The 23,302-nt window shown below is 40.4% G+C and overlaps 1 protein-coding gene across 6 annotated transcripts in view; it reads right to left on the reverse strand.

Annotated features, from left to right (window-relative positions):
• The window catches only part of Rad9 (cell cycle checkpoint control protein Rad9), an 822,739-nt gene that overhangs the window by 400,187 nt on the left and 399,250 nt on the right, over positions 1-23,302 (reverse strand). For 4 of the 6 annotated variants that reach the window (XM_067084341.1, XM_067084343.1, XM_067084339.1 and 1 more), the window contains one exon: positions 4,946-5,110. The exons of the other annotated variants lie outside the window; for them this stretch is intronic. In XM_067084341.1, the coding sequence (XP_066940442.1) occupies positions 4,946-5,110 (165 nt within the window). The remainder of the gene's footprint in view (positions 1-4,945; positions 5,111-23,302) is intronic. 6 annotated transcript variants of the gene reach the window in all.

The following is a 23,302-nucleotide window of genomic DNA, read 5'->3' on the forward strand; positions in this document are numbered from 1 at the left end:
TGGGACGCCACCCTTAAGGCGCGTTTCTACCTAACCATCCTAATAACTTTACCAGGCTAAACACTTATGTAAGAGTGATCTTAAATTCAGTTAAGATCTAGTCACGCCTCATTAGGGGTATAATCACTTATGATCATTTTTCTCACAACACTCGCTTACATCGTCATGCAGGTTCATTCACTCAACAACCATAAGCAGGAACAACTTTCCTTTGAAGATAATATACCTCTTAAAGCATCCTAATGACTAACTTACACATCAGTCACATAACTTGAACAACTCAACCAGAGTTTGTAAAGCTTTTGGACGGGTTACTCTTCATACAAAACTCAACTGAGTACAAGTTCCCTGTACACAAAACATGCAGTGTCATTATCAGATCTATGACCTAAGAATACAATATACAAGAATACATTTGGAAGTTAATACAACGGTTATATATAAAAATTGTCTAAAGCATGCAAATACAAAAATACTCCTCACAGAAAATACAAAAATACACAATGCATTATATAAAAAAAATACAATGATTTCACATTTCTTCGATTAACCTAGTGGGAGGAACAATACCACTAGCACCTCTGGTTTGCACTCTTTCATTCACTACATCAGGAGTGATATCGTCCATTTCCTGCATTTTTACTAACCACTGTTCTTGTCCTATAAAGGGTTTCACCTTGTCAGCAGCACGTTCAATTATGGTTTGGTCAAACATGTTTTTCAACTCATATTTCGCACCATCTCTAAACACTTTGGTTACTACATATGGACCACACCACCTGTGGTTTAGTTTCTTACTAGTGCTAGGAATCACATTTTCATTTTTAACCCATACAAGAGTGTTTTCATCCACTTTCTCATTTTCCTCTTTTGATTGGCTATTGCACGATACTTGCTGGCCATCTCTCTATGAGTTTTCTGTATTATCTCATGCGCCTTTGCAATGGCAGAGTCTTCTACATCATCAGTAATTGTGGGTAACACACTAGTCACTTGTCTGGGTGCTCTATGAGAGAAAAATACATAGTGAGGTTGTTCACCAAGAGTGGTATGAACAGTAGAATTGATGCCCAGGATTGAGTCGTTATGTATAGGCTAGTCTGAGTTAATTGTCCTAAAATGAATGGTAGCCTCCGAATGTAAGCCAGGACAATTGACATATCAAGCCATGAGTAGTATAAATAAGTATGACATATGGAGAAGTAAATATGACACTTTTTTTTTTTTTCCAGTCCACCAATTATGAAGGGTATTGTCATTAATTCAATAGAAGGATTTCCATCATTACAACAGGAATCGTGACTGACTAAAAATCCTTATTCTGGTACATTACCGCCATCAAGATGACGATGCCCTCGTTCAATAGGGCGCCAACACTGGAGGGGGGAATTAAGGGGATGCCATTACAAAGTATACTGGTTCAAACCTCAAGGTCAAACACGTGGAGGGTACAAGAGACAGGCAGAGGAAAGGACATCTGTCCCTGGGGAGTTCCGAGTGCTTCTCTCTCTCGACTGCTGTTGCAGTGTCTGTTTCTAACCTCGGGGATTATGCCTGGTCATCCAGATAAATGGCGCAAAAGGTCAATCTTTGTCTCGTTTTCTATAGCGAGCACATAGCATCCAGTTAGAGCTCGTGGAGAGGTTACCAAGGCCCAGGCGGTGCGGTGCCAACTTTCTCTTTTTTTTTGGCTTCTCCCTTGCCCGTAGTCTGACGCCGTCGAGAAGGCATCTTCAAAGGTCACCTGGAAACAAGGCCTTAGGCAGTCATTTTGAACAAAGAGAAGGATTAAAGGCTTAACCATTTTGGGAATGAAGGAGCGAGTTTATGAAGGGGTGAATAAAAACCCACAGTTCTAGTAATTACAACAACTGAAATGAATTTTATTTCTTTCTCTGTTACATTACAGATGTAAAAACTGGTGAGGTCGCTTGGAAAGAATTTTCCTTCATCGCAATATATATACTACATACCTACATATGCATGCAAAAACATTACACACATAAATTACTCTTACATTAATCGGGCTGTAACACTAAGAACTAAATACTGCATTCACAGGTACTTTTGCCTCACAACTTGGCCAAATTACCTTACCAGAAGTCTTTGTTTCCTAGGTCCAAGCACTTGAAACTGGAAGTTGAACAGGTGGTGGTGAAAAACATATATTGATGCAAGTCCTAAACCAGCTCTAAGCAGCTTCAAAAATGGAAAAAGATGCAGTGGTATCTGAAAGCTGGCATAAAAAGGCTCACTCTACAAACACAGTTGCAATCACAAAACACTGCTTGAGTTAGGAGCAGAGTTAATAACACTAAAAAGTTTCCTTTTCTCTTCAACTGATAATCCATTTCCCAAAGTCTCCACTTCATGATAAAGCAGCCTACCATAATCAGTGTAACTTCTCACTCGTTTTAACAGGAGCTGAGGTATAAGTAAACTATATGGGGCCCGTTAATGGAATCATCCTCGGCAAAAGGAAGTGAAAGCGGAACAAAGCTAGCTATGCACCGCTTAAATACTGAAAAAGAATCAACCAAATCACGGTTCAAACACTAAATCTAAACCCTAAACAGAGGAACGTGTCAGTAAAGACGTCACAGGATGCCAGAGTAAGTACTGGACAGAGGATGGGGACGCAAGAGGGTTCTTGCATGATGTCACCACAAAACAGAGTTGACAGATGAAGCAGTCTTGGTGGCCTTGAATGAAGCCGCCTGCACAAGTGGAGGAGAAAGTTCCTGTGCGACGTCACTAAGTAACCTTGACAGCCGTGGTGTCGCCTGCCCGGAGGGGGAAGAGGTTTCTTGCATGACATCATCACATAACTGTGAAGGCATCCGAGAGGTGAATACTGAAAAGCAAGAGCTGACTATCACCAGGCTACTCACTCTAAATAAGTTAGTGGCCGAAAAGGATGAGCTGCTATACAAAAAGAAATAAATGTCACAAGGTAACAAATATGATACCGGGGGCAAAAGAAAACAGCAGAGCTGACAAAAGGCTCAGGACTACTGAGGCAAACGTAAAATGTCTGAAATTCTAACACTACCAACCACCTACATCACAATACACTTTCCAAAGGGATGTTATGGGAGTCAGCCAGTGTTGCCAACTTAGAGGAAAAACCACTATGTTTAGCAGATTTCAGGATGTCACACTTGGCAACACTGGAGCCAACTAAGGCAAGTCAAACCACAGAACCCATCCGGCCGGAGCTGTGTGGCAGCTCGGTGCCAAAACTGAACCAGAAAAAACGGTGACAGAGAGATGTCAAAGGACACAGAACCTTGGTCCTGAGGCATGCCTTGGTTACCTGTCAGAACAGACAACCAACTGATGCAGAGCAGTCCAGAAGGTGGGCTACGACAGAAGCAAGGCTCTGACAACTTCTCTCGTGGGGGAAATCGAAAATGGTCGAAAACATGAGGGGAGGGCAATTTTGGCCCTAATATTTTAATCAAAACCTAACTAATAAAAGAATATAGGGCAATTATTATTATTTTTCTCCTGAACCACCTAGGGAGCAAAAGACAACGGAGCAGAATGCGAGAGAGAGGAATTAACCTAGGCTATCAGGTAGGCTAATGAAGGAGGAGGAGCAACACCAGAAGACAAAAGGAAAAAACTGAGTAGGCTGCTGGTGTGCCCTAATTGTCTACATAAACTATCAGCCTCTAACATCTTCCGATACTTACAAAAATTTACATCCTCTCATCAAACACCCATAATCTACATATCAAGAAAACCACACTCAAGTCTGTGCAGCTAGTCTAACATAGCTGCTAACATGGCTTCACTGTTATCGGCAAAACCTAAACAATCGGTTTTCAAAACTTTCCTATACAGCCTAATGCTTTCAGCTCTGCTTGTTGTAGATGACATAAAGCAAAGACAGAAAACAATCACAATGACAAACAGGAGAAATTAGCCAGAAATCATCAAAATATAGTCTAAGGTCAATCACGACCATGTGTTTAACATGACAGCATGAAGAAATATGACAGAACATAAACATTCCAGCACCATCTGGTGGGAAACAAGTGAATACAAAGACAGTCCTAGCGAGTTAGCCAAGCGTATTTAGATTTTTTTAAAATGCTGATCACACCAAATGGCAAGAAGATAAAGCTAACTTTAACAGTAGGTAAGATTCATTCCAAATAATACAAAAGAGAAAATACAGCAAAAATATAAATGAGAATAACATTAAATATAAATAAAAAAGTGAAGAAATGTGTGTGTTACTGTACAGGCTTCAATTAAAGCATACCTCAATTGTTCTCTCTCTCTCACTCTTTTTCTTCCTTATTTATTTTGCTTTGTTACAATACTGTTTTATGCATATCCTTTAACAATATGTGGAAAAATCATACAATCACAAATAAAACCAGCTCTAGCATGTCAGATGTCTACCTAGCCCTTGACATCCATCCAACACTGCATCCCTTCCCAACCAGGGAAACTACTTCCCAGTTCCACCCACCTTCCAAGACAATCTCTTCTCTGATTGGATTCCTCTAAACAGCCTAGCCATCTGAGTCCCCCGCCAACCTTGGAAACTTCTCCAAGTCTCCCCCTCCCCCCAACACCTTTTCTTAGTCTGTTTACAAGTGTAAGCAGTGTTACCAACATTTTCCTGAGGCCACGCAACATTGCCAACCATTGGAGAGCAGTTGTTTCAAATTTTTTAAAATTTATATATATATCATATATCTTTGGGCCTTGGTTTGTGGTCCACATGTGTCAGATTGATGATTAATTTATGGTTACTAAAACTGAAAGTCGAGTTCCAAAAAATGAAGATCCCAATAATCAAGGGACTGGAAAGATTCTCCTCCTGTGAGGTGTTTGGAAAGTTTGCTCAGATGCAAAAAAAAGCTGAAGCTAAGTACAGTAATGGGTTTTGAGATGAAACCAACTAAAATTAAAACTATGCTCATACCTGTAATGTTTCACATTCAATGAAGGATAAATTATACGTCTTGACAATTCCATATCGACAAGTCAACTGGACACCCAATCTTGCTTCTTCCCCATCTATAATCAACTTGCACCTTTCCACATTTCGTTCAAGTGTGGCTACGGATTTGAAAGAATTTAAGAAAGCCTGCAAAAATAAATAATATACTAAAAGAATGTAAAATACTGAATATGAGTGAAATCACAGGAATTTTTAACAAATCTTTACTCAACAAAGAAAGGATACTGTTATGATGATTATGTTCTCTAACTTGTAAGACTATAACCAATTTCATAATATTACTACTACACAGCTTTACTCAAACTAATTACATAGTACAAAGGCCAAACTGCTGGTGCAAAAATTAATCTAAAAACCTTAATGCACCTCACTAATTGACTTAAGTCATTAAACTGATAAAAAACAGATTTGGTCATAAAAAGAAAATTTCACCAAAAATTAATTTAATTTCTACATACCATTAAATACATTCATAACTGACATATATTACGATGGATTAAAATTCAATATAATCTGGTAAAATCTGACAACAAAAATGGTGACAATCTTCTAAAACAGGTTTTGATGTAGGAAAAACTTATTTCTGAGCTTCGGACCTGTGTCAGCCGGTGAAATGTCCCTTGAGCACACATTTCTAGGTATAAATATTGCTAAATATACCAGAGAAAGAAGGCCAACGGGAATGCTGAGGTTACTACCCTCAGAGCGATCACCTATTATGTAACAGGTGTCGGTATAGAGTAGGGTGAGTGAATATGTCCACTACCACAGGACCTAACTCTGTAGAATGTCCCGATGTCATAACCCCCAGTACGAGAAGAGCCGTTCCAACGGCAACTCACCCTGCCTGTACCTGACGACCTGAGCGCCACCTACCCTCATTCCTTTTTAGCACGCGTTTCTAGTAACACGCCTTGCTTGTGCTCTGTATTTTTCACAGTTAATTTGGAATATCATGTCTTCTGTCACTGAAATCACCGCCACTAAGTTAAGTACTCCTCCCCTAGCGGGGTTTTAGTTGTATCGAGGCTGTATTTGGCCCTTAATTTAATAATTATTGGGTCAAATACCGGGCGTTCCTCTGCGTTCGCCCGGCCGCCATGATGACCTAGCGGTATGCCTCTACAGACCAGTTCAGTAGAGGTTTCGCTGGGTCATTTACATTAATGTTTTGTCTTATAATTGACGTTACCCCTTCAGGAAGTTCATTTTGGGGAATTTTATCTACATTGAGCGGGCCAGTGTGCTGGTATTAATACTGGTGTTAGTATCAATTCTTTAGGGAGCGCCCTCCCATGGTTTTATGCTTTTAAACCCTTCATAAAGAATTTTTTGGCTTTCGCTCGAGTAGATTTTGTTCCCCAGGCTGGTGCTGTCTTACAGTCGGTTTTTCTGAATTGTGATACAATGGATGACATGGATATTTATGGATTAATATTACCTTAGCTTGGCGTCAGGAGTGGCCATTTTGGTTGCCCACTTCCTGTTCGCTTCGCTTGGGTAGAACATACCCCTAGCACAAGCGTTTATTATTTTATAATTTTGACTTGTTTATGTATTGATGTATTGTTGTTGGTTAAATTTTAGCAGTATATTTTGTGTTTTGTGGTACTAGCCTGACCCTCTCGCCTTAATCGATGGGTTAGGCTACGTAGGTTAGCTTTGCTCATTGACTCTGCTCCCTTCTCTCCCGACTTTGTCGCTTGAGTCGTGGAAGGAGGTGTGGGCCGGTGAAAGGAGCGCCACGTTCGTTGTTCCATCCTCTGTTCCGTATGTTTTGGGTATGCTTGGATTCTCTGTTAATCCTTCTCCCCCTATAATGAAGGGAGAAAAGTGATTCGCAATGCATAGCCCTGTGCCCTACATGTCGGTCTTTGGTTGGCCTTCTGAACAAAAATTCTCTCCCCTTCACAGTCCCCCCCTACCTCCCCTTCCTCCACTCTCTCCCTCTTTTTCCCTTTATAGGCTTCGTCTTCAGGGAAAAGATGGGAGTTTGGTTGCAGTAATCCAATGTGCTTAGCCTAACCTCTTTTCGTAACTTCTGGCAAGTGTCTTCTTCCCCCTTTGGGGGGAGGCTCGGTACATCTCAACACCTAGTAAGGGGTTGAGGCCAGTGTCTGGTGGTTTCCCCACTCAGTCGACCTTGAAGTATCGTGACACAGCCATGTCGTTACTCCCCACCTTTCCCCTGTATAGCAGGTGATGTGTTATCCCTCCCCGTGTGTGGGCGTCGTCCTCTCGGGCCGTCACTCTCTAGGGGGAACTAGACGGGTCTCCAATCAGGGTTATCCACCCTCCTGGTATCCGTTTAACGTCACACACCTCGCTAGTGTTTCGCTTGTTCGCTTCCTCATTGGTTCGCGGAACTCGGACACTTTCAGGGCTTACACAACCCTAGCTGACTCTGTCGGTACCCCGTTGCCGCTAGCCTTTTCCACTCCGGTGGTCTTTGGTTTTAGTAGGTTGGTTTTACTCACTTACGTTCTCCTATGGACATACGAGAACTGCCTAATAGTGAACCACTCCGCCCCTACATAGTAACCAGTGGCGGGGTAGCGGGTTTTCGGGGTCTCAGTACTGGAATGACATGTCCAGCATTTAAAAAACTGCTATTCCATGTATTTAACCAGCGAATTTTCTGCCGGTCTCCGGCACCTATGGCAATTATATTTAATTCTGAGTGTGCATGACTTTAGGTTAAGATATATATATCATTCACGTCTGATTATATCCAGCGTCACTTAACTTACTCTGTCATGTTGCATGATTTAAGGTCAAGGTAGATATTATTTCCGTCGGTTTAACTCCGGCGTTCCTTAACTTATCTGCCATGAATATTGTTTGTTTGCTTCACCGGAATACTCCGGTAGGACTAATCTGCTAATTGCATGACCTGTTATCTGCTCGAGCATAAGGCCCCTATCTCCGCCGGATTTACTCCGGCATGCCTTCAGTTAAGCATACTCATATACAGTTTATCCATACAGACGGTACGCTGCCAGGAGTCCGGGTGCACCGCAGTGCTGCACCAACCCTGCGGCCATGTTGTCTGCCGCTCCCACTCCGGCTGCGCAGTCAGGGTGGGAGACTTGATCATTTGGTACCCGGATGGATGTGAAGTGTGCTACGCCTTGTTTGAACAGTTCCAGGATGAGTCGGTAAGCCTAAAGTTACGGCCCTTAGTTTACCTGATTCCTTGGTTTATTTGATAGTTTATAAGGTTTTTGTTATATTCCTTATATATATTTTAAGTCCTTGGTGCGCAGTTACTTAGTCCTTGTTATTTTCAGGCCAATCAAGCTTCTCGCAACGCTTCCTTGGCCACCCTTAGGAGTTGGGTGGCTGGCTTTGGGAGGAACGTCCCATCGGGGAGGCCATATGTTCTGTCGGAGGCCATCTGTAGCCTCCTCTTCCCCGGCGCCCGGTTCGCTGCGGCTGTCCCAGCAGAAGTGGCAGCCCCTTTGATTGAACATATCCGGGAAGCGACGCAGCCCTCCCAGGATGTCATAACAGCGGAAGTGGCGGCCATTAACTTGGACCTGGAGCCCATGAATGTGGAACCGGACCAGGAGGTAGGTAGGGAGGTAAGTGAGGCAGGGGGAGCGGACTCCCTTTTTAATTCCCCTTCATCCTCTGTATCTTCTTTCCAGGGTTTCCAGAAGTCCTCCTACCTTGGAGATAGGTCAACATCGACCATCCCCAAGGTAAAAAAGTCACTGAAAGGTAAGGAATATAAGTCCTCTTCCTCCTGCAAGGCAACTACCTTTCCCCCGGGGAAGTCACGGGCTTCTAGCCTGGCGGCTTTCGTTGCTAGTGACACTCCCTCTGTAAAGGGGTCGAGAGCAAGGGCAGCCAAAGCCAGCCCCCCTCGTCAACCTGCTTCCAATTTCCAGGAATTGGCAAGCATGCTGCTTGATACGATCAACAAGCAGATGGATGAGAGGTGGAAGACGGCATTGGAAAAGCTGCAGAGCCAGGAGACCAAGATCTCCGGGCTCGTGAGCTCCGGCAAGGCAGCTCCGTCCTTCACCATTCCGGACGCCTCCGCCCTTCCTCCTTTCGATAAGGGGAACCCTTGGCGCTTGGCTCTTCATGCCCCCCAGCATGAGGATACTTTAACCATTGAGGGCCTAGGGACACGCAGACTTCAGGAGTTGGAGTTCTTTCCTCCAGGTCTGCGTCCCCCCTACCCAGGCTTCGCTAGACTGACAGAGGAAGCTTGGGTGAGAACAGATAAGGTCCCTAAGGAGACAGTCATCTTTCCTAGGGATCAGGCTCAATCGGCTCTGCTTCGCACCCTTACGGAGTGGGAAGCTGAAAACACAAAGCTGACCCCCTTCAAAGGAAATTTTACAATGTTTTCTTTGGGGGATAGGATAGCAACTCCTTGCATGTCAAAAGTGGCTCAGGCAACTGTCCAGGCATGCATGGAGGGTAAGTCGATGCCGCAGCTCCGGGAGACTGATCCCACCTCTCTGGTCCTCCCCGGTGACTCCGAATTCTGGAACGAAGTTCCGTCCACCTTTACGGCGGGCAAGCTGGACCCAGACTGTGCGTCCACTCTCTTCAGTGAGCAGCTTCCCAAAATTCCGGAGGCCCTCCTGAAGCCGGAGTTCGACGCTAGGTGTTGGCTGAGCCGCAATGAACTCCTTGTGTATGGCAGAGGCGACATCTGTGCTGTATGCAGATGAACCCTTTTTCCAGGTCTTAACTAAATCTCTGCTGGCGGGATTCCAAGCAGACCTGTTTGACTTTACAGTGGCAAGGACGAACTGTCGCAAACATATTTTTGCGGACGCCACTATTAGCACGAGCCTAATAAACTGATGAAAAGCTCGATTTGGGGGCTAATTTATTCCCGAGGACGATGTGAACAATGTCCTGGCGTAAGCAACCAGGGCCAACCAGAACCTCCGCTCCAGGTGGGGTATTCCCGCCAAACGTAAAATTTCAGAGTCCTCTGGTTCCCATGGCAGGTCGGGGAAAAGGTATAAGAAGTTTGGGAGGCCACAAACCCCAACCGTAGTTCACGCTGTACCAGTCTCACTGGTCAGTCAGCCTTCCACCTCAAAGGCCCAACCCCAACAGTTTGTGCTGGTGCAGCCGGCACAGCATTCCCTTGCCTCCCCCACCTTTGTGACGTCTCCGGCGTACAATCCATCCATTGAAAGCCATGGTTCCTTTCGTGGCTTCAATAAAAATGCAAGGGGAAGCCGAGCAAGGGCTGCCTTCAGAGGCAGGGCTGCATTGCGGTCCCTCTCCCGGGGAAGAGTGGCCGGGGCAGAGGAAGTAAACCTTCCCCTTCCCAGTGAGAAGATTCAGGTAGGCGGGAGGCTTTACCTGTTTCGGAATCAGTGGACCTTCAGCCCGTGGGCCCACAAAGTAAGTTTACCTTAGTTTTACCAGACCACTGAGCTGATTAACAGCTCTCAGTATAGTCTCCAAGGGACTGGGTTGGAGTTGGGTCAAGGACCCACCACCTCGGGTCAGGTTCCATCAACCCCCTTCACAAGCCCTGTGGGACTTTGCGGAAAGAACTACTCCAAAACGGGCCATAAAGAAAGTGAGGCACCTGAAATTCCAAGGCAGACTGTTCAGCGTCCCAAAAAAGGCTCCGCCAACAAAGAGTAATCTTGGATCTGTCTCGTCTCAACCTTTACATACAATGCGACAAATTTCGCATGCTTACAATCTCTCAGGTGCGGACTCTACTTCCTCGTGGAGCCGTCACCACGCCTATAGATCTTTCAGACGCATACTATCACGTCCCGACTGCGAAAACTTCTCTCCTTACCTAGGATTCAGGCTGGGAAGGCAAGCTTATGCATTCAGAGTCATGCCATTTGGGCTTAACATAGCGCCCCGAATATTCACCAAGCTGGCAGAGACAGTAGTACAGCAGTTACGGTCCCGGGGGATCATGCTAGCCGCATACCTAGACGACTGGATAATCTGGGCATCCACCGTCGGGGAATGCCGGAGAGCTACAGCCATAGTGATCGAGTTTCTGGAGTCCCTAGGCTTTCAGATAAACAGGGAAAAATCCCGTCTAACTCCGGAGGCTCGGTTTCAGTGGCTAGGTATCCAGTGGGACCTAGACTCACACAGACTGTCTCTTCCACCAGCCAAAAGGAGAGAGATAGCCAAGGCTACCAGGCAGTTCCTCAAGTGCAGGAAAGCTTCTCGCAGGACTCAGGAGAGGATCCTGGGCTCTCTTCAGTTCGCATCTATCACAGATCTGCTGCTGAAGGCAAAACTGAAAGACATAAACAGAGTATGGCGGAGACGAGCCAATATCAAACTCTCAGGGACAAGGTGTCTCTGGTCCTCCAGTTTTGAGAAAAGACTCCGGCCGTGGTCAACAGTCAAGGGTCTGTCAAAATCGGTGCCCTTCAATTTCCTCCTCCATCACTAGTAATTCACACAGACGCTTCATTAAGCGGCTGGGGAGGATATTCTCAAGACAAAAGTACAAGGAACATGGTCCACAATGTTCCGCCAGTTCCATATCAACATCCTGGAAGCAATGGCAGTGTTTCTGACTCTGAAAAGGCTTCGCCCTTCCAAACAGATCCATATCAGACAGGTTTTGGACAGTGCACTGGTGGTACACTGTATAAACAGGGGAGGCTCCAAGTCGAGTCGTATCAATCAAGTGTTGATAGCCATCTTCTCTCTGGCGGAAAAGCACAAGTGGCACCTATCAGCCACTCATCCTGCAGGGGTCCGGAATGTCATTGCGGACTCTCTGTCCAGGTCAACTCCGCTGGAGTCGGAGTGGTCTCTGGACAAAGCCTCGTTCGATTGGATTTGCCTTCGGGTTCCAGGTCTCCAGGTAGACTTGTTTGCCACGGAGAACAACCACAAACTTCCTTGTTATGTGGCCCCCAACCTGGACCCTCAAGCTCATGCCACAGATGCAATGACATTAGACTGGAACAAGTGGCAGAGGATCTACCTGTTCCCTCCGGTAAACCTGCTGCTGAAAGTGCTGCACAAACTCAGGTCTTTCAAGGGGCAGGTGGCTCTGGTAGCTCCCAATTGGCGAAGAGCAGCTGGTATCCTCTTCTGCTGGAGCTGAAATTCAAGTGTCATCTGTTACCCAGACCCAAACTGACACAAGTAGTACAAACGCAAGACTGTGTCAGCTTCCTCAAGAATTCTGAATGCCCTGGCTTTGTGGACTTTATGAAATTCGCCGCTCAGAGAGGGGCGGATATAGACCCAGTTAACACTCTGTTCTTGGAATCAGATAAAAGAGAATCTACTCTCAGGCAGTATGATTCAGCAGTTAAAAACTGGCATCTTTCCTTAAACATTCTGAAGCTCAGGTTATGACCACTAATTTGGCAATCTCTTTCTTTAGGTCATTGTTTGAAAAAGGTCTAGCCGCAGCTACAATTACCACAGCTAAGTCAGCCTTGAAGAAAGTGTTTTGCATGGCTTCAACATTGACCTAACAGACTCATACTTTTCATCAATCCCAAAGGCATGTGCTTGTCTGAGACCAGCAACCCGTCCTCACACGGTTTCTTGGTTTCTTAACGATGTTTTGAAACTAGCATCAGAAACTGATAATGATAACTGTTCATATTTGAGTCTGTTAAGGAAGACGTTGTTCCTAATTAGCTTAGCTTCAGGTGCTAGGATATCGGAACTGTCCGCTCTCTCTAGAGGTGTTAATCATGTAGATTTCCTCCCGTCAGGAGAAGTTCTTCTTTCCCCAGACCAAAGTTTCCTAGCAAAGAATGAAGACCCTCAGGATAGGTGGTCTCCTTGGAAGGTTATTCCTCTTCCACAGGATCCATCCTTGTGCCCAGTCACTACACTGAGGGCTTACTTAAGGAGAACTTCTCAGGTTTTGTCTGGTCCTCTTTTTATCAGGGAAAAAGGTGGGACACTTTCCTTAAAAGCTATCAGACAACAGGTTTTATATTTTATTAAACAAGCTAACCCAGATTCAGTACCAAAGGTACATGATATCCGGGCAGTGGCAACCTCCACAAACTGTTTCTACAATGTGAATTTTGATGACCTAAAAAAGTATAAGGGTTGGAAATCTCCATTAGTGTTTAAGCGCGGGTTGGAAATCTCCATTAGTGTTTAAGCGCCACTATCTTAAATCACTGGAAGCTCTGAAGTTCCCTACAGTGGCTGCAGGGAGTATTATCCCTCCCTCCTAATTAGTCTTTCCCCCATTCCCCTCCCGCCTGCCTGCCTCATTTGCTTTCCCTGCCATCTTCTCCTGGGCCACGCATGCTTCACATCCTGGCCCTAGTTTATGTATATATAATTGTACCTGTTTTGTGGTGTTAGGTTTAAGTGGATTTGTAAATTTCTTTGTGTTAGTCTTAAGTTTAAGTACTGTTAATTGTCTATGTTTTATGGTTACCTTAAGTTTTGATACTATCTGTTCAGAACCTTGTTTTGTCCACAAAGATTCTTAGTCTTAAGTTTAATGTTTAACTTATATTTCTCTGCTGCTGAGATAATTAAATTAGGCTTAAGTAATGGTGCCTTTATTTATCTCTACCTTTTATTTGTCACTTATAATCTTTCACCTTGCTTGGTATGATTCTCTGATACAATTTCACCGGCTGAAACAGGTCCGAAGCTCAGAAAAGGGATTTTGACAAAGGAAAATCTATTTCTGAGGGAGGACCTAATCACCCAGTGACCCTCCCAGGTTATTCAATTTCCCCTTTGAGCTAGTAGGCATACCAAGCTAGTTGTGTGGGTGCTAACCTGGAATGAGGGTGGTGGCGCTCAGGTCGTCGGCAGGTACAGGCAGGGTGAGGTGCCGTTGGAACGGCTCTTCTCATCGGGGGTTATGACATCGTGACATTCTACAGAGTTAGGTCCTGTGGTAGTGGACATATTCACTCACCCTACTCTATACCGACACTTGTTACATAATAGGTGATCGCTCTGAGGGTAGTAACCTCAGCATTCCCGTTGGCTTTCTTTCTCTGGTATATTTAGCAATATTTATACCTAGAAATGTGTGCTCAAGGGACATTTCACCGGGTGACACAGGTCCGAAACTCAGAAATAGATTTTTCCTTTGTCAAAATCCCTTTTTTGGTAGTTGCTGTTGAGTCCACAAGGAGTTACTTTCCATAGTCTACCAGAGCTCGATGGTGACCAAACTAATATCAAAGAATTCTCTTCTAGTTGGTCTTTTTATTATTATTATTATTATTATTATTATTATTATTATTATTATTATTATTATTAAAATAGTTTAACCAGACCACTGAGCTGACCATCAGCTCTCATAGGGCTGGCCCAAAGGATTAGGATGAAATGACAAGTCTAGGCTAGAAGCCTAGCACTGGGTACTAATAGGTCACTTGTCAATGATGATGAATGAAAATGAAATTAAAAGCTGTAAAAAGGCATACACTTTCATACTGGAACACACTCACACAATAAATACATTTAAACTCATGCTTCCATACATACTCACTAAAAAGGTATACAGTCATACCTCGAAATTACGCGAGGTTAGGTTCCGGAGCCCCTCGTGCAAGGTGAATTTTTGCGTAAGTTTGGCATGGTCTTTAAAAATGCTAATAAATGTTTATTTCCAGAGTTTAAGTACTAAATATGACCCTAATCATGCTCATTTAAAAGCTAACTTTTAAATGAACTAAAGTTAGTGTAATTTTATTTAAAATTTAGCTTATTACCCTTAAAAAGGAATACAGTAAATGGTTGACATAAAAATTGAGTACTGCACAGTTTCATAATAGCGCATTTACAGTAGGTGCGTACGTATACTAATGTTACCCCTAATTCATGGGATGCCGTTTTCTTTGTCACTTAGAGTAAAAGCCGTTTTCTTTGCGTCACTAGGCAAAACGTCACAGTCAACAAAAGTACAATTCCATAAAACATCGAAAACATGTACATAATGTTCGTAGAAGGTAGTACAGTACAGGTAAAATTCAATCAATTTAAAATTATATACTGTACAGGTAATGACGTACAGAGAAGAATAAGTTGTAAACGTATGTTTGAGCGCTAACTACGAATGAGAGAGAGAGAGAGAGAGATACTGTAATAAAGTAACTGTACTGCTTTTGAATCACTGTATTTATGTATCATGTAAATAAATAAATACAAATTTTCCATTCTGATTTTACACCTAAAAACACAAAACATAAAAATTATACACACTTTCTACAGGGGTATCATCTTTGAAAAATGCAGGGTATCACATCTTGTAAAAGTACACCAACTGAGCATGCTGTAATTACATACACATACAGATTGCACCAGCACTTTTCTCTGAGGTGAACAGAGTAATTTTCAAAAAAGAATGACACATACAACTCTTAGTTACATCTCTGATATTACATTAAAGAATTCATTTTATCAAATGAGCGCGACTGAACAACCTCATCTCAAGGTCATGTAAAGTCCTTGTGACAAAGACTTTGCAAATGGACATAATACCTGTATGATATTTATGTACAGAAATATAAATATAAATTTTCCATATCGATTTTACAGTTAAAAGCATGAAAACTTATAAATGTACTTTAAACATTAAACAAGCATTTTCTGCAGGGGTATCATCTTTGAAAAGAGCAGTAACTTTGCAAATTGGTATCACATCTTGTAAAAGTACACTAAGTGAATGTGCTGAAATTACCTTTGCATCATATTTATACATGTACAAAAATAAAAATAATACATTTTCGATACAGATTGTACACGAAAGCATGAAATGCGTTTTTCATAGAGATTTTACACATGAAAGCATGAAATGCATTTTTCATAGAGATTTTGCACATTAAAACATCAAATGCATTTTTCATACAGATTTTACACATAGAAGCATGAAATGCATTTTTCATACAGATTTTACACATAGAAGAATGAAATGCATTTTTCATACAGATTTTACACATAAAAGCATGAAAACTTGTAAATTACTTCAAAAATTAAACACCCACTTTTGCAGGGTTTCTCGAGAATTTCGTGTGTCTGTGAAAAAATCGCGTATGTCCATTAGTTAGATTCCAGTGAAAAGTTCGTGTGTGTGTGAATTAGCACAACTCTAATCGTGTAAGATCGAAGTATTACTGTATCAAAATTCAAAATAAATTAGGTAAAATCATAAAATTTACTGGTTTTAAAATTCATTATACTGATTGATTGTTTTTTTTTATATTTTTCCAATTAATTTGCAGCTTCTCATAAACATTAAAATGGGTGCTATTGAGAATGTTGAAGATTCTGATAAAATTTCTCCTATCGGTCTATTTCCAAAATTTGACAATCGCTGCAGGTTATATTTTGGACATTCACACATTATATGCTTAACTGTTATCAGCACATTGCAATCTGGGCATTTGGGAAGAGGGCCACATGGACTGTTCATTAAGTGTCCATGTGTCAAACGAGTATGGTCTATTCGAAGATGTGTCAGCATTACTTGTGCTTGTCTCTCTCTCTGATATGACGAACTCCATTTTCCAACACTGGATTTTATCTGTTTTAATTTATTATTTTCAGGTTCTTCGTTCCATATATTTTAACATTTACTTACAATGACTGTTTTTATATATCTTGTATAGTCACTGATAGGGATGTCTACATTTGCTCTTGTCATGTGGACTGCTTCTTTAGCTGCTTTATCAGCCTCTTCATTTCCCTTAATCCCTACATGGGCAGGGATCCAACATATTTCAATATTTTTTCCCTTTTTATACAATTTATGGAGTGATAACTTTATATGTTGTACAATATTATTTTTTCTATTATAGCCTTGAATAGCTTCTATAGCACTTCTGGAGTCGCTATAAATTACAAAATTATTATATGAGACTTCTCTAATTATTTTTATGGCTGATACTATTGCACATAACTCAGCTGTAAATACAGAGGCTTTATCTGGTAGAGAGAACTGATACGTTTTGTTTTGGGATACACAGCATATCCCACTCCGTGTTGTGATTTAGATCCGTCAGTGTATATTGTGTAATGTGGACCTTTTCGGATTATATGCTCTACTGCATGTTGTCTATGGTATTCTGGAGTATATGAATGATTTTTGATAAATATTTCAAGTGTGTACAAATTCTCATTTTATTCATTGTCCAAGGAGGAGGCAATTTTAAAATTACAGGTAATTGTATATGTATATTTAATATATTCAAACAATCTTCTAGCTCTAATTGGGAAAGAAGGTGGATGATTGTTTATAAATACATCTCTTAATCCAAATAATTTTTTTGTTAGAGAATCATTTGTCTGAATTCTCAGAGCACTCTTCATTGTTACTAGCTCTCTATGGAAAGACAGAGGTAGTTCACCACATTCAACTTGTAAGGAAGATGTTGGTGCTGATCAAAAAGTTCCTGAACATATTCTAAGGCCCTCATTATGAACTAGGTCTACTGTTTTTTTTTCGTCTGATGCCGAGCCATATATTTCACTTCCATAATCAACGATAGACAGCATTGTTGCTTTATACAATAAAGTAAGGGTATGTCTATCGGCTCCCCAGGTAGTGTTCGATAGTTTTTTAATTAGGTTTAATGCTCTTTTACATTTTGATTTCATGTATGTTATGTGAGCTTTCCAGTTCAAGTGAGTATCAAATACTAAACCAAAAATTTTGCTGTTTGGCCAATTGGTATGGAAATTATTTCTGATTTTTAAAACTATTTCTTCACCTTTTTCCCACTTTTATTTTTATAAAACATTACTGCCCGAGTCTTTTGTATAGAAATTTTGAAGCCTACAGATGAGGCTCATTCATCTATTTTTACTATACTGTAGTTTTTTCAATGATACGCTCTGCATGTTTTATGCGAGATGCTGAATAATATAGGGCAAAATCATATACTATTAGTTAATTTACTTTTAATTCCAATAGGTAGATTATTACTGATATCATTTATTGCTAAAGTAAACAGTGTGCCACTAAGGACGCTTCCTTGTGGAACACCATTTTCAAGTGGAAATGTACTTGATAATACATCATCAATTCTCACTTGAAAAGTGCGACTTCTCAGAAAGTTTTCGATAAACCTAGGTAAATGTCCACGGATATTATTTTTATGTAACGTTTTTAAATTGCATACCTCCATGTAGTATCATATGCCTTTTCAATGTCAAAAAAGACGACTATAGTAATTTGTTTTCGTTCAAATCCTCTTCGTATGTGGTCTTCCAAGTTAGACAGAGAATCCAATATCGATCTGTTACATTGTGACCCAAATTGAGTGAGTCAAAATTTGTTCTCGAATGTGCCATGTTAGTTAATCATTTACCATTTTTTCTAGTAATTTGCATAGACAACTAGTTAGAGAAATTGACCTGTTATTGTTTACATTACTGGGATCTTTTCCAGTTTGGGGATAGGAATAACTATAGCTTTATGCCATTCATTGGGAAATAAATTTTGAAGCCATACAGTAAGTGGTTATAAAACTCTAATATGTATGTCTTTACCAAAGGTGCTAAATGGCAGATCATTTCAAAACAAATACTGTCACCTCCAGGGGCAGATTTATTGCTGTTCAACAGAGCAAATTCTAACTCTTCCATATTAAATTTTCTATTCTAATAAATATCTTCTATGGTTTCAAAATTTATTGTTATTAATTCTATATTATTTTTCATTGTTTGGAAGTGCTCATCTAAATTTTTGTCTCTACTTACTTTTGCTAAATTTTCACCTATTACATTACTTATTTCTTTAGGATCAAGCATTCTTTTCCCATCCTTTATTATGGCAAGTCTAGGTGGTTTAACATGGGTACCATTTATTTTGCTGAATTTTTCCCATATTTTTATGGGAGTATTATTAGAGAGATCTGATACATATTTCCTCCATAAAATGATTCTTTCTTGAATTACTTCTTTTAAATTTTGCAGATATTTTGTTATATATAAGTTTTAATGTATTAATTTCTAATAATAATATAGTCAGTTTTTGTAAGGTTCCTTCTAATATCAGTAATGTTTTGTTTATTTTACTGAATTTTCTATTCAGATTATCTAATCATCTTCCAATTTGGTGTTTTATTTTTATTAATTCTGTTGGTTTTTCAGACCACCATTGGACTTTGTGTTTTGTTGGATGAGATTTGGATGTTAGTATTGCTTTATCAGCTGCAATTGTAATGAAATCAACAAGAAATTTATTAGTTTTATTATGGTCTCTTAAATATTCAAATGGTGGAATATTCCTAGTGTGGAATTCATATTGCTCCCAATCTGCTTTATAAATGTTATATTGAGGGACATACTTGGTGGGATTATTTTGTAATAATGAAATTAATATTGGGAAATGATCATTGGTATGCAAGTCATCATCTGTACAGTATTCCAATCCAATCTGCCTACTATGTTAGTTGTACATAGTTAAATCGATTGAGGAAAATGTTCCATGTGTTTTAGAAAAATATATGTTGATTTCATTATCATTTATGCAGCATGTCATATGAATCTATGAATTCTTCTGTTTTACTTCCTGCTCTATTTGAGTCTGTACAATTACAGTCCCACATAGTTTTGTGGGCATTAAAATCACCTACTATCAATGTAGGTTACTTGGCATTATTAACCCTTAAACACTGAGCCTCTATTTACAAAAACGTCTCCCGTATGCCGGCGGCGTTCGGTGAGTTAGCGCCAAACGCGGAAAAAGTTTTTTTCAAAAATCACAGCACGCTTAGTTTTTAAGATTAACAGTTCATTTTGGCTCCTTTTTTGTCATTGCCTGAAGTTTAGTATGCAACCATCAGAAATGAAAAAAAAATATCATTATCATATATAAATATTGAAATATATGACAGCGCAAAAAAAATTTTTCATATATAATTTTATAGAAATCGCGCTGTGAGCAAAACGGTTAAAGCTAACAAGTTATTTTGTTTTTCTTTGTATTGTACACTAAATTGCGATGATTTTGGTATATAACAAATTGTAAAACGATCAAAGCAACACAGAGAAAATATTATCACAAAATGATGCATGAATTCGTAACGCGCGGACGTAAAAAAATATTTTTTTGAAAAATTCACCATAAATCGAAATATTGTGCTAGAGACTTCCCGTTTGTTGAAAAATGAAGCTAATTGATTGAATATTACTAGAATGTAAATGTTTTAGCTTACAATTGCATTTTTCGACCATTTTGGTCGAGTTAAAGTTGACAGAAAGTCGAATTTTTTCTATTTATCGTGATTTATATGAAAATATTTCAAAACTGATAAAAGCTACAACCATGAGTTATTTTCTGTTGTATTGTACATGAAATTGCGCACATTTTCATATATAAAACTTTATGTAACGACTAATATAAAACGGTGCAAATATTACGACAACGTGACGAAAGAATTTCTGAGATGTACCGCCGAGTTACCGCGCAGACGTAAGGAAAATGTTTTTTTCAAAAATTCACCATAAATCGAAATATTGTGCTAGAGACTTCCAATTTATTGCAAAATGAAGTTAAACGATTGAATATTACTAGAATGTAAGAGTTTTAGCTTACAATTGCGTTTTTTTACCATTTCGGTCGAGTTAAAGTTGACCGAAGGTTGAAATTTTGGCACTTATCGTGATTTATGTGAAAATATTTCAAAACTGATAAAAGCTACAACCATGAGCTATTTTCTGTTGTATTCTACATGAAATTGCGCACATTTTCATATATAAAAGTTTATGTAACGACTAATGTAAAACGATGCAAACATTACAACAACGTGACGAAAGAATTTCTGAGATGTTCGGCCGAGTTACCGCGCGCAGACTTAAGGAAAAAGTTTTTTTTTCAGAAATTCACCATAAATCGAAATATTGTGCTAGAGAATTCCAGTTTGTTGCAAAATGAAGGTACATGATTGAATATTACTAGAATGTAAGAGTTTTAGCTTATAATTGCGTTTTTTGACCATTTCGGTCGAGTTAAAGTTGACCGAAGGTTGAAATTTTGGCAGTTATCGTGATTTATATGAAAATATTTAAAAACTGATAAAAGCTACAACCATGAGTTATTTTGTGTTGTATTCTACATGAAACTGCGCATATTTCCATATATAAAACTTTATGTAACGACTAATATAAAACAGTGCAAACATTACGACAACGTGACGAAAGAATTTCTGGCGCGGACGTAAGGAAAAAGTTTTTTTAAATTCACCATAAATCGAAATATTGTGCTAGAGACTTCCAATTTGTTGCAAAATGAAGGTAAATGATTGAATATTACTAGAATGTAAGAGTCTTAGCTTACAATTGCGTTTTTTTACCATTTCGGTCGGGTCAAAGTTGACCGAAGGTTGAAATTTTGGCAGTTATCGTGGTTTATATGAAAATATTTCCAAACTGATAAAAGCTACAACCATGGGTTGTATTTTGCTGTATTTTGCATGAAATTGCGCACATTTTCATATATAAAACTTTATGTAACGGCTAATATAGAACAGTGCAAAAATTACAACACAATGACGAAAGAATTTCTGAAATTTTCGGCCGAGTTACCGCGCGGGCGTAAGAAAAAAGTTTTTTTCAAAAATTCACCATAAATCGAAATATTGTGCTAGAGACTTCAAATTTGTTGCAAAATGAAAGTACATGGTTGAATATTACTAGAATGTAAGAGTCTTAGCTTACAATTGCGTTTTTCGACCATTTCGGTCGAGTCAAAGTTGACCGAAGGTTGAAATTTTTTGTAGTCGACGTATGATACGTCCAGTAGGTGTTTAAGGGTTAAGTAGTTCTTTAAGTTTGTCAAAGTCATAATTTTTATTGGGTTGGTTGTATAAATTATAAATGACAAAAATTATATTTTAATGATAAAATAAAGTTTGTTCATACTTACCTGGCAGATATATATATAGCTGTATTCTCCGAAGTCCGACAGAATTTCAAAAACTCACGGCACACGCAGTGGGGCCAGGTGGTTAGTACCCATTCCCGCCGCTGGGAGGCGGGTATCAGGAACCATTCCCATTTTCTATTCAGATTTTCTAGTGCCACTGTCTCCTGAGGGGAGGTGGGTGGGCACTATGATTATATATATCTGCCAGGTAAGTATGAACAAACTTTATTTTATCATTAAAATATCATTTTGTTCATGAGACTTACCTGACAGATATATATATAGCTGAATCCCACCATTGGAGGTGGGAAGAGACAGAATAGGATTTAGGAAACAAATATATGTAGGCGATTGACGCCTTGGTTCCTTACTTGTTAGCATAGCTGACTTCGTGATTACTGTCACCCAAGCCTGCTTCTGCTTTACTAGAGTCTCCAGCAAGGTAGTGACCTATATAGCTGGGAGTTCTAGATGATCTGTCCACGGGGCGTGACCACAATGGGACTAGATCATAAGACCATACTGTGAGGGCAAAAGAAGCAAACGAACAACCACCTGACCAAGCCTATCTAAGTCATTAAACCTAACATAAACTAAGGACTGGGACGTCCACCACTGGTGGAGACCCAACAACCATAAAACACAAAATCAAGATTAAAAATACACCTAACCTCTAAAGGATAGGATGAGTATCGCTCTCTGCCCCCAACACTGTGTTTATGCGGAAACGTATGGTCCCAGCGAATAGCAGTCTTCATATGTCGTCTTCACGTCCTGCAAGATAATGAGAAGCGAACACCGAATTGTTTCGCCAGAAAGTGGCACCCAGAAGATCGCTGAGGGACATGTTCTTCTGAAAGCCACTGAGGTCGCAATGGCTCTCACTTCGTGAGCCTTGACCTTCAAAGTCTCATGTCACTGTCTTGGCAGGTAGAATGAGCCTCCTTGATGGTGCTTCTTAAAAAGAATGCCAGAGCATTCTTGGACATCAGGCAAGTCAGGCCTTTTGACAGAACACCAAAGATTGTCCGAAAGGCCTCGACTTCCTTTCGTCCTGTCTAAATAAAATTTGAGAGCCCTGACAGGGCACAGGACTCTCTCTTATTCTTGCCCAGAATTTCTGCCATACCCTTGATCTCAAAACTCTTGGGCCAAGGGGAAGAAGGATTCTCATTCTTGGCAAGAAACATAGGGCTTAGAGAGCATACAGCATTATGGCCTCTAAAACCTATAATGCTTGCTGATGGCTTGAACTTCACTAACTCTCTTCGCCGTCGCCAGAGCAGTTAGGAAAATAGCCTTCCTTGTCACATTCTTGAAGCGATGCCAAATGAAGAGGCTTCAAACCTATCCGACATCAAAAATTTCAGGACGACATCCAGGTTCCAGGAAGGTAACCTAGGCTGAGGTACCTTAGACGTCTCAAAAGACCTCAAGAAGATCGTGAAGATCCTTGTTGTCGGCTAAGT

This window comes from Macrobrachium rosenbergii, chromosome 41 (genome assembly GCF_040412425.1).
Source record: "Macrobrachium rosenbergii isolate ZJJX-2024 chromosome 41, ASM4041242v1, whole genome shotgun sequence".
In the NCBI taxonomy this organism is placed as follows: domain Eukaryota; kingdom Metazoa; phylum Arthropoda; class Malacostraca; order Decapoda; family Palaemonidae; genus Macrobrachium; species Macrobrachium rosenbergii.